The sequence below is a fragment of the Pollicipes pollicipes genome, unplaced genomic scaffold (assembly GCF_011947565.3).
Source record: "Pollicipes pollicipes isolate AB1234 unplaced genomic scaffold, Ppol_2.1 Scaffold_3447;HRSCAF=4054_pilon_pilon_pilon, whole genome shotgun sequence".
NCBI lineage: Eukaryota > Metazoa > Arthropoda > Thecostraca > Pollicipedomorpha > Pollicipedidae > Pollicipes > Pollicipes pollicipes.
Window position 1 is genome coordinate 4,050,994 of NW_023596297.1, and position 19,822 is coordinate 4,070,815.

Consider the following 19,822-nt stretch of genomic DNA (forward strand, 5'->3'; position numbering starts at 1 on the left):
CTAAGCATCCGACGCACAAAGGACATTTTGATCATGCCCTTGGCTGGTTGGGGATGAAAGGTTTCTTGAACGATCACACTTCCTTTGCTCTAGAAACCGAGCATCTGGAAAACGTCTTTGGCAGGCCCAACTTCAACAATCACAACCTCATCAGAAATAATCACCAAAGGGGCTACCATGAAATCACTATGCTGCAAAGTACCTTCCACCTTCAGGTGAACACTCACTTGCGTGGGAGGCAGTGTCGACGAATGCGCTACAACGTAATGGCATTGGACTACAATATGAGTTGCCGAGCAGTATGAGGCGGAGGTGCCTGTTGCTGGTGAGTGACTTATCCGCGGCTCCGCCCACCGTTTGAGGCGGAGGTGTCTGTTGCTGGTGAGTGACTTATCCGCGGCTCCGCCCACCGTTTGAGGCGAAGGTGCCTGTTGCTGATAAGTGGCTTATCCGCGGCTCCGTCCCACCGCTTAAGGCGGAGTTGCCTGTGGCTGATGAGTGGCCTACCCACGCCTCCACCCCCCGTTTGAGGTGGAGGTGTCTCTGGCTGATGAGTGGCTTACCCGCGGCTCCACCCCGCCGTTTGAGGTGGAGGTGTCTCTGGCTGGTGAGTGGCTTACCCGCGGCTCCACCCCGCCGTTTAAGGCGGAGGTGACCGCGGCTGAGGAGTGGCTTACCCCGGCTCCACCCCGCCGTTTAAGGCGGAGTTGCCCGCGGCTGAGGAGTGGCTTACCCGTGGTTCTGCCCCGGCGTTCAGCAGCAGTTCCATCATCTCCTGAACACAGACAAGCACAAAGCCGTCAACTCTTGACAAATGCACACGACTCTGCTGCTCTAGAAATAAGCATATTTCATTTTGCCATTGTTGTTATGTTCTTGTTATGTCCCATTTTGTTTTTTTAGTTTATCGCTTTATTTTTAAGCATATGCTCGTTTGTAATCTGCTGAATGTGCGCAAGTTTCTGGCGGTAAGTCTGAGAAGTGGTAGAAAAAGTAGATGGTCAGTAGCCTGCGATTTTTTGGTGAAAAATAAACAATTGAGCATCATAGGAATCCCTCGGCTCGCATCTAGGAGAAAGGTGGAACAGGCCGTTTAGGCATATTCCGATGGTTAAACCCTTGTTTCTCACCGTAAATGACCTGTCTTCATACACACCATCCACGAATTATGTTACGCATTCTGTACCTTTTCCCACCTCTTTCACCCCTGGTCACGCACTGGTTACGCTGCACGAACCTCCTCCCGCTGGTTACACTGTGTTTAGCGAAAGGCCCCAAAAAAGTAACGTCCTTTTGGCATGTAATTGATCTAGATTAAGCAGCGAGCTCCTTGTAATGAGAGAAATACATTGCAAGGAGAAATCCGTGATCTGGGTGTAAGGATTTATCTTGCTTTTTAGATAAGCATGATTTGCAGCCACGCCCGAGCTCAACGTTACGCTCTGCAAAACGACCTTCTCCCTTTTACGTTACGCCTCTGTAACTTTCCATCAAAATGTTGCTTTGATCCCTCCCTCCATGCGTAACGTAATTTATGGACGACGCCAACGTGATATCCGATGGGCGGCTGAATCGCCCTATTTCGATCGCTGTTTGTTATTGAGCGACCCTTAGCTGCACTATAACTGACGTGTCAGAAACGGATGAGTCGGTACGCTGTCATGCAGAACAGTTACGGCGCTCAGGGGGCCGGCCGACCGGCATCCCTTCACGGGGCACGCGAGCACCGTCGGACCCCATCGGTCACGAAAGGGCGCGCACTGGTCTGATCTGCACTCATCTGAGGTCGAGGTAACACCTCACGCTGGGTGAAAGGCAAAACATATCTCATGGGAGCTCTATCATGGTGATAGCTACGAGCCCGATGATGCAGACACGGTTGCTAACTTTTGTTTATCATCAGCTTCAGGCATCACTATGCGATGTAATCACGTTAAGAGTTCTCTCCCATTGAGAAAAACCGCCCGGGTGGCCAGCTGAATACCCTACTCTCGGGTAGGGGTCAATACGACTCCCAAGATCTCGAGAGCTAAGATTGATAAAGATACCATATTCACAGGATAGGTTTGTGTGTACAAGAACTCATTTGTGTAAGAATCGGAGGATGCGGGATGATGAAATTCGGGCCAAATAAGGTCAAACTAGGTCAAATTTTATACTGGTGTTCAACGTACTCCTAGACCTTCTCATAAAACGCCTTGAACATGGTTCCCTGCTCTAAGCGAAAGATCGGTGGTGTGCATTTAAGGTCGATGAACTTTCTGATTTTAAGAAGATCATAGTGACCAAAATTCTACGGAACTGTTTTGGTTTTTGCATTTTAATCGGTGTCAATGATGCTAGGCTTTATGTTCCGAAAAAATGTCATAAAATAATCTTAGTTTAGATCAGTGCCTACTTGGACCTTTAACAGGTCCATGAAGATGTCTGTTGCGGTCTCTGTCACTAATAAGTTCGAATGAACACCAAAAAACATCCAAAAACAGGCTCTTGAGGAGAAAAGCAGGTTGGTTTGTCCTTGGTCTGACGTTCATAGTTGACCCTATGCCAATCGGCTTTATTTCAATCGCAAGTTTAGTTGCTGTATTCCTTAAGAAACTATTTCAGTAATGTATGGCTTCGTCTCACACTTCCTTGTCGCATCAGACTGAACGATTCCCTGGAAGTTGCCTTCGCTGACAACCACGGTCTGACTTTGACCTGCCATAGGTCAGCAACCTTAATAGATACATCTTCGGAGCAAGAGCATCCGCTCCTTAATCGCCTACACCTATGCAAAGTTTGCATGGCTCCGCCATGCCGTTCGGGAATTATTTTGTAAAACGCTCGCCCTACCCGGGCGCGTGATAACGACGTGCCTATACTCGCATGGCGAAAAAGTCCACCATCCGCTACCAACAGCAGTCACAAGGGCGTCGAGAAAAACAATACAAACAACATCGCAAGACCTGGCACCTATCGGCTCGCTGCTAAGCGGAAAGTTCGATGAGAACTGATAATACATGTTAGAAACAAGCTTCAGGAGGGGGGGGGGGGGCAACTTGCTCCCCAGAAGGTTTTTTTCCGGAATTGTTTCCGAACGGTGCGGCGCGGCCGCGCCAAACTTTGTACGGATGCGGTTGCTTGGTATGCAAAATCAGATGTACCTTGTAAGGTCGCTGACCTATGGCTGGCCAGAGTCAGGCCATTGGTTCAGTGAAGACAAGTTTTAGGCAATCGCTCAATCTGATACAACAAAGAAGTGTTAGACAAAGCCATGCATTTCTGAGATAGCTTTTAGGAAACACAACAACCTGAAATGAACAAATTCCATGACCTAGGTCAGGTATGGTCAGACCCGAGGCCGACACCAACCCGTTTATGCTCTAAATCTTGCTCTAGGGGGAAATTGTGTGCTCGTTTCGAATTTGTTGATAACCGGAACCGTATGATGATATTTTCAATGGACTTCTTTCACGTCAGAGTAGGTCACTGACATAACATGATCCAGTTCAATTTTGTTAATCTACTGTCTAGCGTCATCTTTGACGCTTCTTTCCACTGCAAAAATCAAAGCGGTCTTAACATAATTTTTAGACAACGGGTGACCTTCCAAAGGTTAAACAAGGTACTTACCCTAAATGAGCACTAAATTGACCTTTGCTTAAACAGACATTTAGGTTCTGGATGTACTTTTAAGACCACCTGGAATTTTACCATGTTTGGACTACTTTGGACTCAAAGATCATGACCAAGAGCAACAGATTTCCACACACCTGAGTTTCACGTCTGGCCAATACATCTTGTGGGAATTTGGTGTATTCAGCTTCCTTACTTTTTCATGTCTAGAGCGCCAAAGGCCCCCCCCCCCCTCATCTCTCGAGCGAAGGCCTCTTCACCCGGCCACCCGGGTTCGTGTAACTGAAGCAGTCGTGACACCACGGCTTCCAATGCCTGACCTGGTTTTCATTGTCGATGGCAATGACGAGCGCCGTGCGACCCAGGGGTCAGTGCAGTTGATGTTGATCTTGTTGTTCAGCTTGGTCCTCTCCAGATCACTGAGGGAGTGCCCGGTAACGGTCGGTCAGACACCGCAGATCATTCTTTCCTGCTGATTGGTTTTGAGGTAGTAGGTTAGTTCTTACGCTAACGCCCTCTTGGCAACGGTAATAATGATCTAATAAAGGTCTATCGCGTTCGCCGAAATGACTATACATGGTTTCCTCTCTCTATTTTCTTGTCATGTATTCCGTCAGATCCGCTACCGCCTACTTTTGGGTATGGCCGTACCTATATAACCATAAGAAAGACAGTGTTGTATTTGTCTGTATTTGCTTGTGGCTGTCATAAAAGCCAAATGCCAGGCTCTGACTTATTGTACCGCCATCGGATGCGAAGATTGCAGTGTTTCGTACAAGATCCCCGCATTTGGTTTCGATATTGTCTCACATGCCAATATGAGCAGTGTCATGGCAGCTCAGCCCCTCCACACCACGGGCAAATGTCTTGTGATTACAACTATTGATCTTCACCACTAGCGTTCAAGGAAAAACAGAACCGCGTACAAGTAGTCATGCTCCCATTATAGAACAAAACCGACCGTGCCTTACAGGTCCAATGCGTTGAACCTTCAGCAGATGACACCAACATCGTTTATCTCTATTATGGCCCTGAAAACAGCGTTACCCATTCACGCGTCCAAACTTCTCGGTCATGCAGGGCACTAATCGGAGGTGAGGAGGTGAGTTTCAGGAGGTGAGAAACGACCAGGGCCGTGGCGGCGACCTCGACCGCCGGTCGGCACTACCGGTTGTGACCGGTAGGGTGGCAGGCCACTCACTGGGCGACGGAGGCGACATCTCCACGTTCGGCGAACAGCAGGAAGGCGTTTCTCCTCAGAGGAGAGCTCGTGGTCGATGACGGGGTCGAGGCCGTCCTCGGGGGTCTGCGGTCGAGTCTCGCCCGACTCCTCCGCCTAGCTCCGGGTCCCCCATGGCGCCGCAGGCTGCCGGCGTTCGGACACCGGCCAATCTTGTCATTACTAGTCAGGGATGCTGCAGCCGGCGCAAGCTGCCTACGGGGATGGCTTAACGAACGTTGCACAGCTGCCGCGGGCTACACACAGCGCTCACGTCTACAAATTGCACCGGGCACGCTGCGCACATCTTCCGCGCAAGGCGAGCCTGGTTCCGGCAGCCTTGAGACACGTCTCCGTCAGCCATAAGGTTGGTGCGGAATGGCTTCAGTCGCAATGATCATATTTCCACGCTCAGAGGCATCAGCCTGGTATGGTGCGCTGAATATATGGAAACGTGTTCCAGTGCCACGCCGATACCGGCTATACGCGAACGGACGCGTCGTTAGCTTTGCCTGCTTTTGTTGATCGCCCGCAAAACCAAAAATCGATTCGGGCCATGAGCTTGTTATCACGTTGGCTGCTACAGGGTAGGCGTATATGGATTATTTAAGAGGCAACCACTGATGAGACGGCACAAAGTCACCAGATATAAGCTCCGATGAGTTTGGAGCCCGGAGACCCTCGGCCGGTACCATCTGCGTACAAATCTGGGGTAGAGCCAATCGCTACACAAGTGACCTGTACAGTCAGAACCGACGGATATGCACGCAGAATCGAGAGGCAGTCGGCAGGTGCAAGGGTGCACAGGGAGGAGAAATTGCTCGCCATTTGGGAGACACTCAGGGCTAGGAATTTGCTATCTGGGAGGCATCTAGTTCTGAGAGTCTGCCATTTAGGACGTGTTCAGAGTTGAGGGTCTGCTATTTGAGGGGGGGGGGGGGTATCCAGAAAGTCTGCTATTTGGAAGGCATCCAGATCTGAGAGTCCATTATTTGGAAGGCATTCAGTGCTGAGAGTCTACTTTTTGGGAGGCATTTAATGCTGGGAGTCTGCTACTTGGGAAGCATTCAGTGCTAAAAGCCTGTTATCTGGGAGGCTTTCAGAACCGATTCTGCTACCTTGGAGGCATCCAGAGCTGAAAGTTTGCTATTTGGGGGCATGCGAAGCTGAGAGTCTGCTCGCAGCACTGCGGTCAGATCTCTGCATTACCAATGCTGCGCAGCCCACAGTCTCTGAAGTCCGTCGCAGCGCCCCACGCCTAAAAGTCTCCTGAGGTGAACGTGACCAGCTTTGATCCCGCCAGCTCCGCGGCGGACCCCTGCCACCAGCGGCTAACCTGCACGGGGAGGAGCGTGGGCCGCCGCGCACCGCTCGCCGCCCTCGCTGCGCCTCCGCCCCGGACGACCGGCCGGCGTCGGTCTGCGGCGCTGGCCGGCCTCGGCACACCAGGGAAGCCCGATGGCCACTTCAGGGGCTTCCGGCCTTGGAGGGCTGTCAGGGACTGCGCACTCGCCGCCGATCGATCGAGCCGGTCACGGACAGGTTCACCGTGTGACGCTCCTTATGAGGAGGTGGGGAGTTTTATTAAGATGGCCGCTGAGGGTGATCACACTAGCTAAAGCTAGCGTGGCGCACGGTCAAGGGTATTTGCAGTGGCGTGCTGATTCAAAAGTTTCGTCAACGATTACGACGTTGCAAGGCGCGTGTTGCACCAAAGGTGACTTTCCTTCTCTTAAACCCTCTGCGATTATCGACGTCATAACTGCGCCTGCCAAGTAACAAAATAAACGAGAACACCATCTATGTGCTAATGGTATCTGACGCCAGCACGAGTAGCCAAGCTAGAGGTACACACAAACTGGCATTGCAGTGCTATGAGCAGTGTCCGTATCGCCCGGTCCTTGAATCTGACTTGGCGACCATTCGGGGGACCTCATGTCATTGTTCTCATCGCTGTCTTCCTCTCTGAGCACCAGGCCTGACGTCGTCCCGTCCCTGGTCGGGCGTTATGCCGCCGACCCGACGCGGCCTGTGAGCGCGGCCATCCCCGGCTGACGGCCGGCGGCGCGGGCCATGTCCGGCCGGCCGGCCGCTGTCACCCGGCACCGGTCAGGGGTCGGTCACCGGGCAGGGGGCGCCGCTGCCAACTTGGCAGCGTCGCTGATCGGGACACGCGCCGAACGCTGACGGACGAGTCGGGTTGGTGTCGCCGGATCCGCAGGCTGACATCGCCGGCGGCCGGCACAGCGTAACAGCGACGCCTCTACACGAGGCCTGAGCAGCGTCCTAAATAATGACTGTCCAGGTATATGTATATATATATATATATATATATATATATATATATATATATATATATGCATACAGAACCTCAACTCATGTTTTGTGCATATATAAATTATGCACAAAACAAGTCTGAAGGGAAGCTGCAAGCGTGAAATATCAGGAAACGTCTTTAGATTACCTTTTATGTTTCTAGCTTGGATCCGCTGCAGTCCTCCGGAAAATGGATATTGTTTCACTCGCACCGGTTGTAAGCTACCCAGCCGCATTTTGCGCAGTGCTTCATTTCGGGACATGATTTGGAACCGAAGGCGTAATACTTATTGCATTTTATGGTGTGATTACATTCTTGATATATTCTGACAAACCCGGTATTCAGTGGCATTATTCCAACAGCAATAAAACAGCACAAACACACAATTATCACTTGCGGGAAGCCGATGCACATTCCTCTATTCAGGCGGGCTTTGTCCGAAGCCGGCCAGGCGGCGGGAGGCCCAGTCTGTTGCGAGGATTACACGGCCATGCAGGTCGGACGAACGTCACAGCAAGCACCGCGGCACACACCGCCGCGCAAACGAGTTCGATCAGGCCGCATCTCGAGCCCCTGACGCGTCGAGACTGACGGTGTCTCCCACACCGAGAGACAGATGCTGAGATAACGGAGAGACGGAGCCGAGACTGGCGGTGTCTCCCACACCGAGAGACAGATGCTGAGACAACAGAGAGACGGAGCCGAGACTGGCGGTTGTCTCCCACACCGAGAGACAGATGCTGAGATATCAGGGAGACAGAGCCGAGACTGACGGTGTCTCCCACACCGAGAGACAGATGCTGAGATATCAGAGAGACAGAGCCGAGACTGACGGTGTATCCCAGACAGAGAGACAGATGCTGAGATATCAGAGAGACAGAGCCGAGACTGACGGTGTTTCCCAGACAGAGAGACAGATGCTGAGATATCAGAGAGACAGAGCCGAGACTGACGGTGTTTCCCAGACAGAGAGACAGATGCTGAGATAACGGAGAGACAGAGCCGAGACTGGCGGTGTCTCCCAGACCAGGAGACAGATGCTGAGACAACAGAGAGACGGAGCCGAGACTGACGGTGTTTCCCAGACAGAGAGACAGATGCTGAGATAACGGAGAGACAGAGCCGAGACTGGCGGTGTCTCCCAGACCGAGAGACAGATGCTGAGACAACAGAGAGACAGAGCCGAGGCTGGCGGTGTCTCCTAGACCGAGAGGCCGACACTGCGGCAGACTGACAGCGATACACATTGAGAGACATGGGGCTCTGAGTTGACGTGTTGTCACAATGCCACGGCCACGCCCATAAAACGGACGTGGCCGCGGCTATGTGCACGCGTGCGCCGTAAGTCCTCAACAGGTATGTTTGTGTCCTCCATGCACGCCGCGCACGCCGAGCACGCCGTACAGTCTACAACAGGTGTGTTCGTGCCCTCCAGAGTTATCTGCTGATAAGCTGTGTCACAAAGCACTTGGCCGTGTCCCGCAGAGCTGTTTGTCGCGTGTTGTGTCACGCAAGCATTTGGACGGTGTGATTTGACAGGTGTGCTACGATGCAAGAACATTCAGCGATGTGTTGTGATGCAAGAACATTCAGCACTGTGTTGTGATGCAAGAACATTCAGCACTGTGTTGTGATGCAAGAACATTCAACACTGTGTTGTGATGCAAGAACATTCGGCACTGTATTGTGATGCAAGAACGCTCAGCACCGTGTAGTGATACAACATCATTCAGCACTCTGTTGTGATGCAAGAACATTCAGCACCGTGTTGTGATGCAAGAACATTCGGCATTGTGTTGTGGTATAAGAACATTTAGCACTGCGATGTGATGCAAGAACCTTCAGCACCGTGTTGTGATGCAAGAACATCCGGCATTGTGTTGTGGTATAAGAACATTCAACACTGTGCTGTGATGCAGAAACATCCAGCAGTGCAATGTAAGGACATTCAGCACCATGTTGTGACGCATCACCCACTCGCACAGTGGGCTGGTTGAGTGAATATTTGTTTGGCGCATCATGTCGCACAGAGCACATGCGTTACGTTACCCAAGCCATTTAGCCGCGTGTTGTGTCGCATAGAACCTTGTGTTAACATAAGGTTAAAGTTTCTTGGGGCAGTTTTTCGAAGGTCTTCGGTTGATTTCCTCGGGGTGGTATCGCGTGAGCTGCTCCGTCCTCAGAGCACTGAAAGCCAGGATGCGTATAAATGACCCCGGAACAGGTGTCTCAGCCGGTGGGTTGTGTCGCGTGTGGAGGATAGGGCACATGCGCCGTGCCTCGCGGGACGTTTGTCCGACACCAAAGCATTCAGCGGAGCATTCAGCACGCCGCCGCGGAAATCTCACGGAAGATGTGGTTGCGTCGCGTCACGCAGTCTTCAGAGCGCGCGCTGCACCGTGCACAGTCTCAGTCCGGTGTGTTGTGTCGCCTGCCGTTGCAAGCGCGGGCGTAAACGTGAGATGGCTTGGAGCATGATGCAGTTGACTTGCAACGTCTCCTGACATAACACGGCGCGGTCAGTCTCGCCCCCGTCGTCGGCCTGGCCGCGGCAGCTCAGGGCGTGGTGTAAAGCAGCTCGGTGACCAGCCCGTGGCACTGCTCCATGTCCGCGAAGCAGATGTCGCGGCCCTTCTCGATGGCCGCCGACAGGAAGTAGAAGCGCAGCAGGCCGTCGTCGCTGCGCGCGCGGCTCGGCCCGCTCTGGCCGCCCCAGATGTTGAAGTCGCCGGCCGTGTACTTCCAGCGGTCTACCGTGACGGCCACCTTGTAGCAGCAGCCGCCCTCGATCGCCACCGGCTGGTGAAACAGCACGCGCATGTCGGCCGGCTGCGCGCCCACGCCGTCGCCGCTGACGCGGTGGTACTGCGAGAACATGTCCGTCCACTGTACGCGCTCGAACGGGCCTTGCACGCGCACGGTCAGCCCCAACTCCAGCTGACTGAAGATGTAGCCCAGATGCACGCCCACCAGCTGCAGGTCGGCGTCGGCACGGAAGCGCAGCTCGTGCACGCTGTCCATGTCGTCGCGACAAAGCTTGTACCCGGCTCGGTAGCGCAGGCAACGGCCGTAGGGCAGCACGCGCCGCCGGCCCGGCTCCATGAGCGTGCGGCACGCCGACTGGTTGTCGTGCAGGTCGATGTTGCGCGGAATCTCGATGCCGCGCGTCATGAAGAAGCTGACCAGCTCCTGCGGCCCCACCAGGCCGGAGGGCAGCACCGTCTTGATGAAGTCGCTCTCGTCGATGCGATCCATTTTGACGAAGGGCAGCAGGTCGGCGACGGTGTGGGCGCAGTACTGACGGATCGCCACGCGCCGGCCGCAGCTGGTGCTCTCTCCCCACCGCTTCACCGCCAGGAAACACCACCAGCTCGTCGCCGGCGTCGAACGTCTCCCGGTCCAAGATGGTAGCCACCATGTCCTTGGAGAGGCTGCTGAAGTCGGCGGTGGTGATGATGCGCGCCGCGTACTGGTCCACATAGCTCCAGCAGAGCTGCGTCAGCGGCTGGTTCTGCACCTCGCGACAGAAGTCGAGGAAGAAGAAGAGGTTGGCGCAGGTGAGCGGCGTGAAGCGGTAGCTTTCCACGGCGCTGGTGACGAACTGGGAGATGTAGCGCACCAGCTCGCTGCACTGGAACGCCTGCGCGATGTGGAAGATGTCGCGGGCCCGTTCCACCGATGCGATGATGCACTCGCCGGTGTAGATGAACCTGAAGCGGACAGCGGCCAACGTTGACGTGATTTATTGACCTTGAAAAGGGATTTGATCACGGCAGGTACAACTGTGAGTTAGAACGTCAGCTTACCCACCCGTGACTCTGCTGAAATATGTGTCGTTGCATTGACTAGAATGTGTTTAGTTTTATCAAATTCAATGGGACTTTTATGATAGTTTGTCTCCCTCTCAGCTATGACCGAGAAGATTAACAAGTTGAAAAAAATACAACGATGTTGTTGAAGAGCGTTCGGTTCGTATCGCCTCTCTTATCTGCTCGTCAATCAGCGAGAATCCCGATCGTTCCAGTGCGAAGTATTTGGGCGAAACGTCACGAAATGTGATCGGAGAACGCACATAGCCTCTGTTGCTAGCTCTGTAATCACGAAGGCATCGGAAAACACCCCAGCTGTTATTGGTATACTCATATGAAGATGTACTATTTTCGTCCGTGATGATAAAACATGATAACACGTACTGCTTTCGAAGTCTTTGTGGTTTACAAGAATGAAAACGATCTGTGCTTGACAGCAAGATAGAAAAGGAAAGCGGCATTCTGACTGCATCTCCTCCTCTACAAGGAATAATACAAGGAATACAAGGAATAAACCTCCTCTACAAGGAATAAATGTCCATGAAGCAAATAAACCAGCTTGTTGCTTCTCTAAAGCGTTAAAGAAGACTAATCGCAATTCTCACAGCTCACCCGGACATAAAATGTTAATCTAACGTTTGCATTTCTTATCCAGAAAAGAGACAAAATAATCTACGACAAAATCGCTACTATTTGGTTGGCAAGTTCGCAAGAGGCGGACATCATCTGAGCGGATTGGCTGCAAGCGTGAACAATTCCATCTCTCCCCACCCAAGAATATTTAACAATCCTTCCTCCACTACTCACCATCTCAACACCACTGAAGCCCTCACCCCTCCCCCCCCCCCCCTTCGTACGACACACGCAAATCATGCAAAACGTTAAAGATTCAGGCAACTGCTGGGATGAGCAGTTGAAAAACTCACTCGATCATGAGTTTGAACGTGCCGGGGTTCCACTTGCGGATGATCACGGGCTGACCGCTGAAGTCTCCGGTGTATAGCGTCTTCTGAAAGACTGGGCTAGCCATCGCGAGGACCAGCCGGTGTGCCTGCACCACCAGGTCGGGCCCCACCGACTCCGGCTCAGACTCCGACTCGGAGGGCTCGGAGGGCTCGGAGTCGCTGAGTGAAGAGACGGAGGAAAGGCGGCGGCCGGTGTCGTTGCCGTTGTTGTTGCCGTTGCTGTTGCCGTTGCCGTTGTTGTTGTCGTTATCGCTGGAAGGGTTGGCAGGAGGGCCGATCGCACTTTCCGATAATGTCGGCTGCCAGGCTACCTGTGGATCAGTCAGGTCAGGCCGGGTCAGGTCAGAGACCCGTCCATATCTAACAGAGAGGGCGTACTGCGGTAAGCTCGGAAAACCAGGGCAGGAAATCTATCGGTGAAGTCCCAGGACAAGTACGCTGAGTGTAATCAACCCGTTCAAAATGTCAGAATCACTATCACTCGAAGATATTATGCTGCCTTACCGTCTATAGCTGGATGGGAATAAAGACGCCAAAATATTCCGATCGGCCGGGCTCGTGTAACACCCAGCTGACTGGTGATCCCGCGGAGATGAGTGGTACCGGCAGGGCCAGTCGGGGTCTCCGGACCAGCAGAAAACCGGCGCGGGCCGACAGCCAGCAGGCAAACGACTCGTCGTGGAACAAGAACACTCGTGGTTGGGGGGTTATACTTATGTCGCATTGCTTTCTCACGAGGGCTACTGCTGAACAGGGCCTATTTAGAGTAGTGTTGAGAAATGGTGTTCCTTCGTTTCAAGGAAGGCATTAATTAACACGCGCACGGGCAGCTGGTTGAATACATTTCGCTAGGGTGGGGATCAGTTTGACTCTCTAAGATCTCAAAAAGTCAGAAAAATTAGAACTCCGAAATCGCAGGATTGATTGGGGCTGCATGTTAAGTCATTTGCGTCAGAAATTGATATTCCTACGTAATGGCTTTCAGGTAAAATAAGGTAAAACCGGGTTTAACCTCCAGATTCGTGTCCAAAATGCCTTCAGACCTCCGTATGCAACTGCCTTGGACCTAAATACCCATTCTAAGCAGGAGGTTATTGGTATTCATCTAAGTTCATTGACGTCTTTGACCTTTAGAAGGTCACGGTGACTAAAATCGTACGAGCTTGTTTTGGTTTTTGCATTCTAATAAACGTCAAGGATAAGGCTAGGCGGTATGTTCCTAGAAAAAATGTGGCCCGGGCAATATAAGGTCAGTGACCTACTTTGGCTTTTATGGAAGTCCATGGAAGATCCCGTCACGGTCTTTGCTAATAACGAATTCGAAATTAACATCAGTAACTGTCCCATACAGCAAAATCCCGGATTAAAAAGCGGGTTGATTTTGACCTTAGTTCGTCCTTCATACCTGGCATTAGGGCAATGCAATTTATTTGAATCCTAAATTTAATTGCTGTATTGCCTCACTTCATAGAGATGCCTGGCTTCGTCTAACACTCCGTTGTCGCATCAAACGATTTCCTAGAAATATCCTTCGCTGACAGCCATGATCTGACTTTGACATGCCATGGGTCAGCGACCTTACAAGGTACGAATATTTTTATACCAAAAGATGCGCTAGCCAATTGCCTATAATTACTGGTCTGGAACAGCATCAGCTGCAGCTATTGGTTTTTGGTGAAGTTTTGGGCGCCGCTACGCTGCGCCGCTCAGAAATTATTCTGTAAAAGCCGTCGTGGGAGCTAAATCAACCCCAGCCGAGCGTATGCTGAGACGCAGATGCTCACATTTAAAAAAGCTGTGTGCTATTTTCCGGCTTAATAATTTTGTTTACGACCAAGTGCCTCGGCACAGATATATGCCCTTCGCACTCTCTGAAACAGGGTCAAATGCCTTGTTGGGCGTGAGCTGCCGGAAATGCAGCGCCTTCACTGAGGGAGGAGTGTATTTCGCTGTTTACTGGCGGATATATTTAGAGCGCGGATATGGGTTACATAGCACTTAGTTTTACCTTATCTACCCTAACTTTGTGCTGGCAACTGAACAGAAAAAATACAGTACATACTCGATACATTGCCTCACCACGAGCACTTGATTTGGCAAAATCAGGTTTCTCCCAACTTTGGCGGGAGAGTCTGTAAGCCACAGTCCAGGCCGCTTGGCTACACCAATGAGTGATGTAACGGATCTTGGGTCAGCCGGTCGCGGCGGCCCGACGACCTCGGGACAGACACGGTAGGTCCGGAAAGGCCGACACTCGACAGCGCACGCCGACCGACAGGCTCCGGCCGACGCCGCGGGCTATTTTCGGCGCGCAGCACCGAGCCGTTATTGCGGCTGACAGCTCGACCGCGCACGACAGGATCACTTACAACGGTCCGGCAGCCGAGGGCAGCTGACCGGGGCCCAACGCAACAGTCCGGCAGCCGAGGGCAGCTGACAGCCAGCTGAGGGCAGCCAACGGCAAGGGCTGACCGGAGCCCAGCGCGCGCCGCGGCTGCGGCGCCCCGCCCCGGGCATAGCACATCATTCAAGTTATCTGGCGAGACTGTATTCGCCAGGTAGTTGAGAACAGTGTGTTCATGTTCAGACAGAACCGATGTCATAAGAAGAAAAGGACGGAAAGCTAAAATGAGGACCATGCAAGGAGTGCGAGTTCAATGACGTCAGTATGAAAGCATGACTATATACATTCATCAGTATGAAATCCATATGAAAGTTGTGAGCATTGGGAATGAATGGTGGACTTAGCAGTGTTGGTTGGGGCCTCATTTGTATAGCGGGTAAATGGGAAAAGATCGATATAATTGACTGCATTGAAGCGTCATGGATAAAACGGCAATATCACAAAGGAAGATGCAACAAAGAAAAATGGTGAAATCAGCTCTGCCTAAGAATATACCTAGCACTGCTTAACTGTTTAGGGCCCAGCGCTTCCATACAGTGGCACAGGGCTGGGATCCAGCCTCTTCGTGTACGCAAATGCACGGAGGCAGCTGGAGGCATGGTATGCATGCAACCAGTTGCACAATCGCCGTGGAGCTTTGCTTTGACCTGCTTCTGAACTAACTGTTTCATTTATGGGGAAGTAATGACGGGTTGAGCCGCGGCACCAGCCGGGGGTCGGCGGCTCTCTTTGTTGCCAGTCAAGGGTCGTGACGTTTTTTGCCAGAGCCTAGTCGGGCGGTGCCCGAACAGGAATGGTCGTGCTGTGTCACTAGCCCCATGGCAATAGGTGGGCCCGTGCACATTTAGCAGTCACGGTCATGATACGTACCTCAGCTTTGGTGCTATAATGCTTCGAGAACTTTCGTTGCAAAGTCGCTACATATAAATAAACAAGAAGCCAAGCTTTGTTAGTGCCACGACGGCCGAACAGTTCAACAGAATCTGAGACAGCCTTGCGATCATCATTATCAGCAGTTTGGATAAGGCGGAGTAATATGCTTTTCATGCACCTCCCCGGCACATAGCCATGACGAATATTAAATATATAATTTGAGGACATTCTTCCTGCTCAATCACACACATTGATTACCAGTCTAACAAGCGTGATAACGTAAGGAAGGTAATTATGCAACTCTTTTGCAGCCCTGGGGTTCTTCTTGCCGTTTTCAAGGGCTGTAACAGGCATTGTGAGCACAAATCACCACGGACGGTTTCACAAATGATACGGGTGGCACAAAAAATTACCTCATTAGCTTGACATGGTTGCCAGGCCTTCGCGACCTGTGACGTCGTTAGCAATTTCTTCAGAAGTGTCCTCGTTTTATGGCGCTCACTTCAAGTCTGGGCAGTGCCGAGCGCCGAATAGCGCTCATCTCTCAAATGAACGGTGAATAAAGAGAGCACTCAGAATCGGATCTCTGCTGCTGCTGCCTGTGACATCCCTAGCGTCGCGAGCGCGAAAATAAAAGGGCTGCATAACCTCGCATTGGTACTGTCATACCGTTCCCTCTAAGTCGCAATACGCCATCGTCACAAGACAAGCATTAACTAAGGTCTACTGGAAATCTACGTAAACTGTTTTTACCGACGATCACCTTTTCTAGCGAGGACCAAGCTGAACAAAGCTAACAAAACAAACAGACGATGCACTGAAGAAACGTCAGAAGCAATTTAGTTGGCCTCATGTTATTTTCGTGGCTATGTGTTAGCTTGATGGGCCTGCACTCTAATTGTTTCTGAAAAAACATGACGTAAAATATCTGGAGTTACGTGGCAAAATGAATTCGCAAAGCCCACTTCCATGCTCAATCCTGATTTTAGTAAGTTCAGGTAATTTCAAAAATTCGTGCTATAAACATATGAACCGGAAAACCTTAATGCATGCAATTCAGCTTATCGGCTAATTAATTATCTATTCTCCCATATTTAACGAACAACGGGCGATAGGGTTGTGGCAGGTTGCATATACTCACACAGTAGACCAAGTAAATGACTCATTTGTAAGGCAACGGACTTAACGAAACCGCGAAGCGAGCGGAGACATCGAAAGTTGAGAACTTTCAGATTACTTCTTAAGTACGATGGTACACCTATAATGGCATGCTATGCAACGTCCAAATTACGTTTAGTCAGACTTTTATTCTTTTTTTCTCTTTAGCCAGACTTTTAGCCAGAGATCTCTGCCATAGATTGCACCCGGGCACAAAGTCCGGGATCTCACGGTCCAAAGTGGAATGCTCCTATTAATTACGGCGGCCATGTAGTCAGACCGTGTTTGACATGCTTTCATGACCGGATTTGCGCCACTTTTGTGATTTCCCCCTGTTTTCACACTTCCCGTGTTCTCGTTAATAGTTCTTGAGAGCCGGCCGCAGGCTCAAACCATGCATGAGTGAACGTCATAGGTATGGATGTAAGAGCAAGCAATGCAATTTAGAACACGCAGACTCCTTGGCAGCTCTAAAGACTCAAGACATTGGTTTTGAAAGAGAATGTTTTGTTTATTGGTGTTATTGGAAAAATAAAGAGATGGCTGCAAAGTCTCAGAACTTCCAAATTTGGAGGAAAACGTCTGGTCAGTGGATGCTGTGTGCGAAATAGAAAGCATTATTCAATCAGCATGTCTCATTTATGTGCCATGTGTTGATTTAAGCCATGGCGCTGCTATCGGAAGCAGGATACTTATATATATATATATATATATATATATATATATATCTATCTATATCTATATCTATATCTATATCTATCTATCTATCTATCTATCTATCTATCTATCTATCTATCTATCTATCTATCTATCTATCTATCTATCTATCTATCTATCTATCTATCTATCTATCTATTTATTATCTATCTATCTATCTATCTATTTATCTATCTATTTATCTATCTATCTATCTATCTATCTATCTATCTATATACTATATATATATATATATATATATATTATATATATATATATAGAGAGAGAGAGAGAGAGAGAGAGAGAGAGAGAGAGAGAGAGAGAGATATTATATATATAATATATATATATATATATTATATATATAAGATTATATATATATATGTGTGTGTGTGTGTGTGTGGGTGGGGGTGTGTGTGTGTTGTGTGTGTGTGTGTTGTGGGTGTGTGTGTGTGTGTGGTGTGTGTGTTTGTGTGTGTGTGTGTGTGTGTGTGTTGTGTGTGTGTGTGTGTTGTGTGTGTGTGGTGTGTGTGTGTGTGTGTGTGGTGTGTGTGTGTGTGTGTGTAACATTTGGAGGATATCTTGAGCTGCTGAGGCAGTTTCAGGATATCCTCCAAATAGAACGTTATCATTAAAATAACTATGTTATCATAGGGGATAGCAGGAAGAGTTGTATCAGTATTTGTTATTGAGTTCCCGCCTGCCGCTACAACTGAAGATAGGATCGCTTCTGATATCTGTAGACAAATCTAACCTTCAGCTCCATGCGTGGCAGTAAAGTTTGAAGGCCATGTGTGGGTCTTTTGCGATACTCCTGGACATTGGTCTTTTGGCGTTGCCTCCTGGGCATTGGTCTTTTGGCATTACCTCCTGGACATGATCTTTTGGCGTTGCCTCCTGGACATTGGTTTTGGCGTTGCCGTGGACAACCCGCCACTGCGAGCAGGGAACTACTTGCAGCGTTAGAGGTGCGCAAAATGCATACACACAAGATGTGCACGGATAATCATGACATGAATTCTTGCCGTCTCTGCAGGAACAAAAAAATCTGAGCATCCATGAGAGCAGCATGCGTATGCGCGGGAGTCATGTCGGCCCTCTCGCCGCTCAAGCCATCCATCAACTCGTTTCAGCGTCGTCCAGCACGGTCTCAACGGACGGCCTCAACGCCGTCACGCCGCAGCCCTGAGGATGCTGTCTCCTCCAGGCGCGCAGACGTTCATCGGACTCCAGCGGCGTCAGCCGGCGATCACTCGAACATTTACTGACTCCAAGAATCCATCTTGTTGATTCGGTCATCGCCATGGACAGGTGTGAAACAGGATTATGAGGAAAGAACAACATCTGTTTTGTCTTGCGGTGTTTCGGCCCACTATTTGCGAGATTGTCCGCAGGACCACGATCGGGCCCACGACTGCCGCCCCAGGAACGTTAGCCGCTATTGGCAGGCAGGGTCACCAGCTTGACCGTGGCTTCATGCCGCAAGTTTGCCAAATTGCTGTCCTTCGGCGCGGAAGCTCAGGCAGTGCCTACAGATGCTTCTTGAGCCCATGATGCTGGAGAAGGAGAGGACCGCAAGGTGGACAATGCCACTTCGGCTCCATTTTTTTGACTTGAAAATAACGAAGATCAGGCTCACTTGTGCCCTGCAAGCACAGCGACTCCAAGACTAATGAAATGCGATACCGGGCCCGCACCCACGAGATGACCCAGGCCGCGAAAAAACCTTTGCACTGCGCTGAGATAGCGGCCAGAGGGCCACATCCATGGGCAGGCATGAGATGGTTAGGGTAGATGAGAGGGTAACCACGGGCTTGAATAAGGAGTTTGCGACGTTAAATGATGGCAAATCTTCTATCAATACAGACAAAACAGGATGTTATTGCACTTTTAGACTAACTGGGTATGCACTTCTCCCAGGACCAAAATGCGCCGATGGTAACTACCAGCATCTCACGGCGCGGCTAGATGGTTAATATGAAGGTAAAGATTGTCAAGATGAAAGAAGAATATTTATTCCGGGCCTGGCGTGTCCGGTTGAGCTGGCCGGCTCTTTGGAGTTGTCCTCTCTTTGACTGTTGATGTCGTGCAGGGGGCGTCCATATCGTGGAGATGGTGGGACATCATCCACATCCATCATATCGGACTGATGATGGGACATCATCCCGGCGCTGCCGCCAGCCATGGTGGCCTCCCGGGTGGTGGCGCGTTAAGGTTCGACTTGAAAGGTGGCAAAGCGGATAGTGTTGCCTTTTGCGCTTTTTTACGTTATTGTTGCGTTTCTTCACGGTTGCATCTTCGTTTTATCGTTCAACCATGCGGAGAAAGAGAGAGAGAGAGAGAGAGAGAGAGGAGAGAGAGAGAGAGAGAGAGGAGAGAGAGGAGGAGAGGGGAGGAGAGGGGAGGAGGAGGGAGAGGAGGAGGATGAGAGAGGGAGAGAGAGAGAGAGAGAGGAGAGAGGAGAGGAGCGAGAGAGAGAGAGAGAGGGAGGAGAGAGAGAGAGAGAGAGAGAGGAGAGAGAGAGAGAGAGAGAGGAGGGAGAGAGAGAGAGAGGAGAGACAGAGAGAAGAGAGAGGGGGGAGAGAGGGGAAGAGAGTGAGAGGGAGAGAGAGGGAGAGAGAGAGGGAGGGGAGAATGATTCTTTATAAATGTATAATGATGACCATCATCATTATGATGGCCGTGGTGACGGTCAGGATTCTGCTGCGGCACGCCGCGATCACGTCATATGATTTGGGAATTGGCCATAGAAAACGCTACATT

General features: G+C 50.8%; 1 protein-coding gene across 1 annotated transcript; it reads right to left on the bottom strand.

Moving 5' to 3' along the window:
- Positions 1-8,355: 8,355 nt before the first annotated feature.
- On the bottom strand, positions 8,356-17,825 carry LOC119091500 (uncharacterized). Its single transcript, XM_037214311.1, has 5 exons — positions 17,814-17,825; positions 11,890-12,239; positions 10,498-10,864; positions 9,853-10,451; positions 8,356-8,374 (listed from the first exon to the last, which is right to left on the bottom strand). The coding sequence occupies exons 1-5, from the start codon at positions 17,823-17,825 to the stop codon at positions 8,356-8,358; spliced, it is 1,347 nt and encodes a 448-aa protein (XP_037070206.1).
- Positions 17,826-19,822: the final 1,997 nt, after the last annotated feature.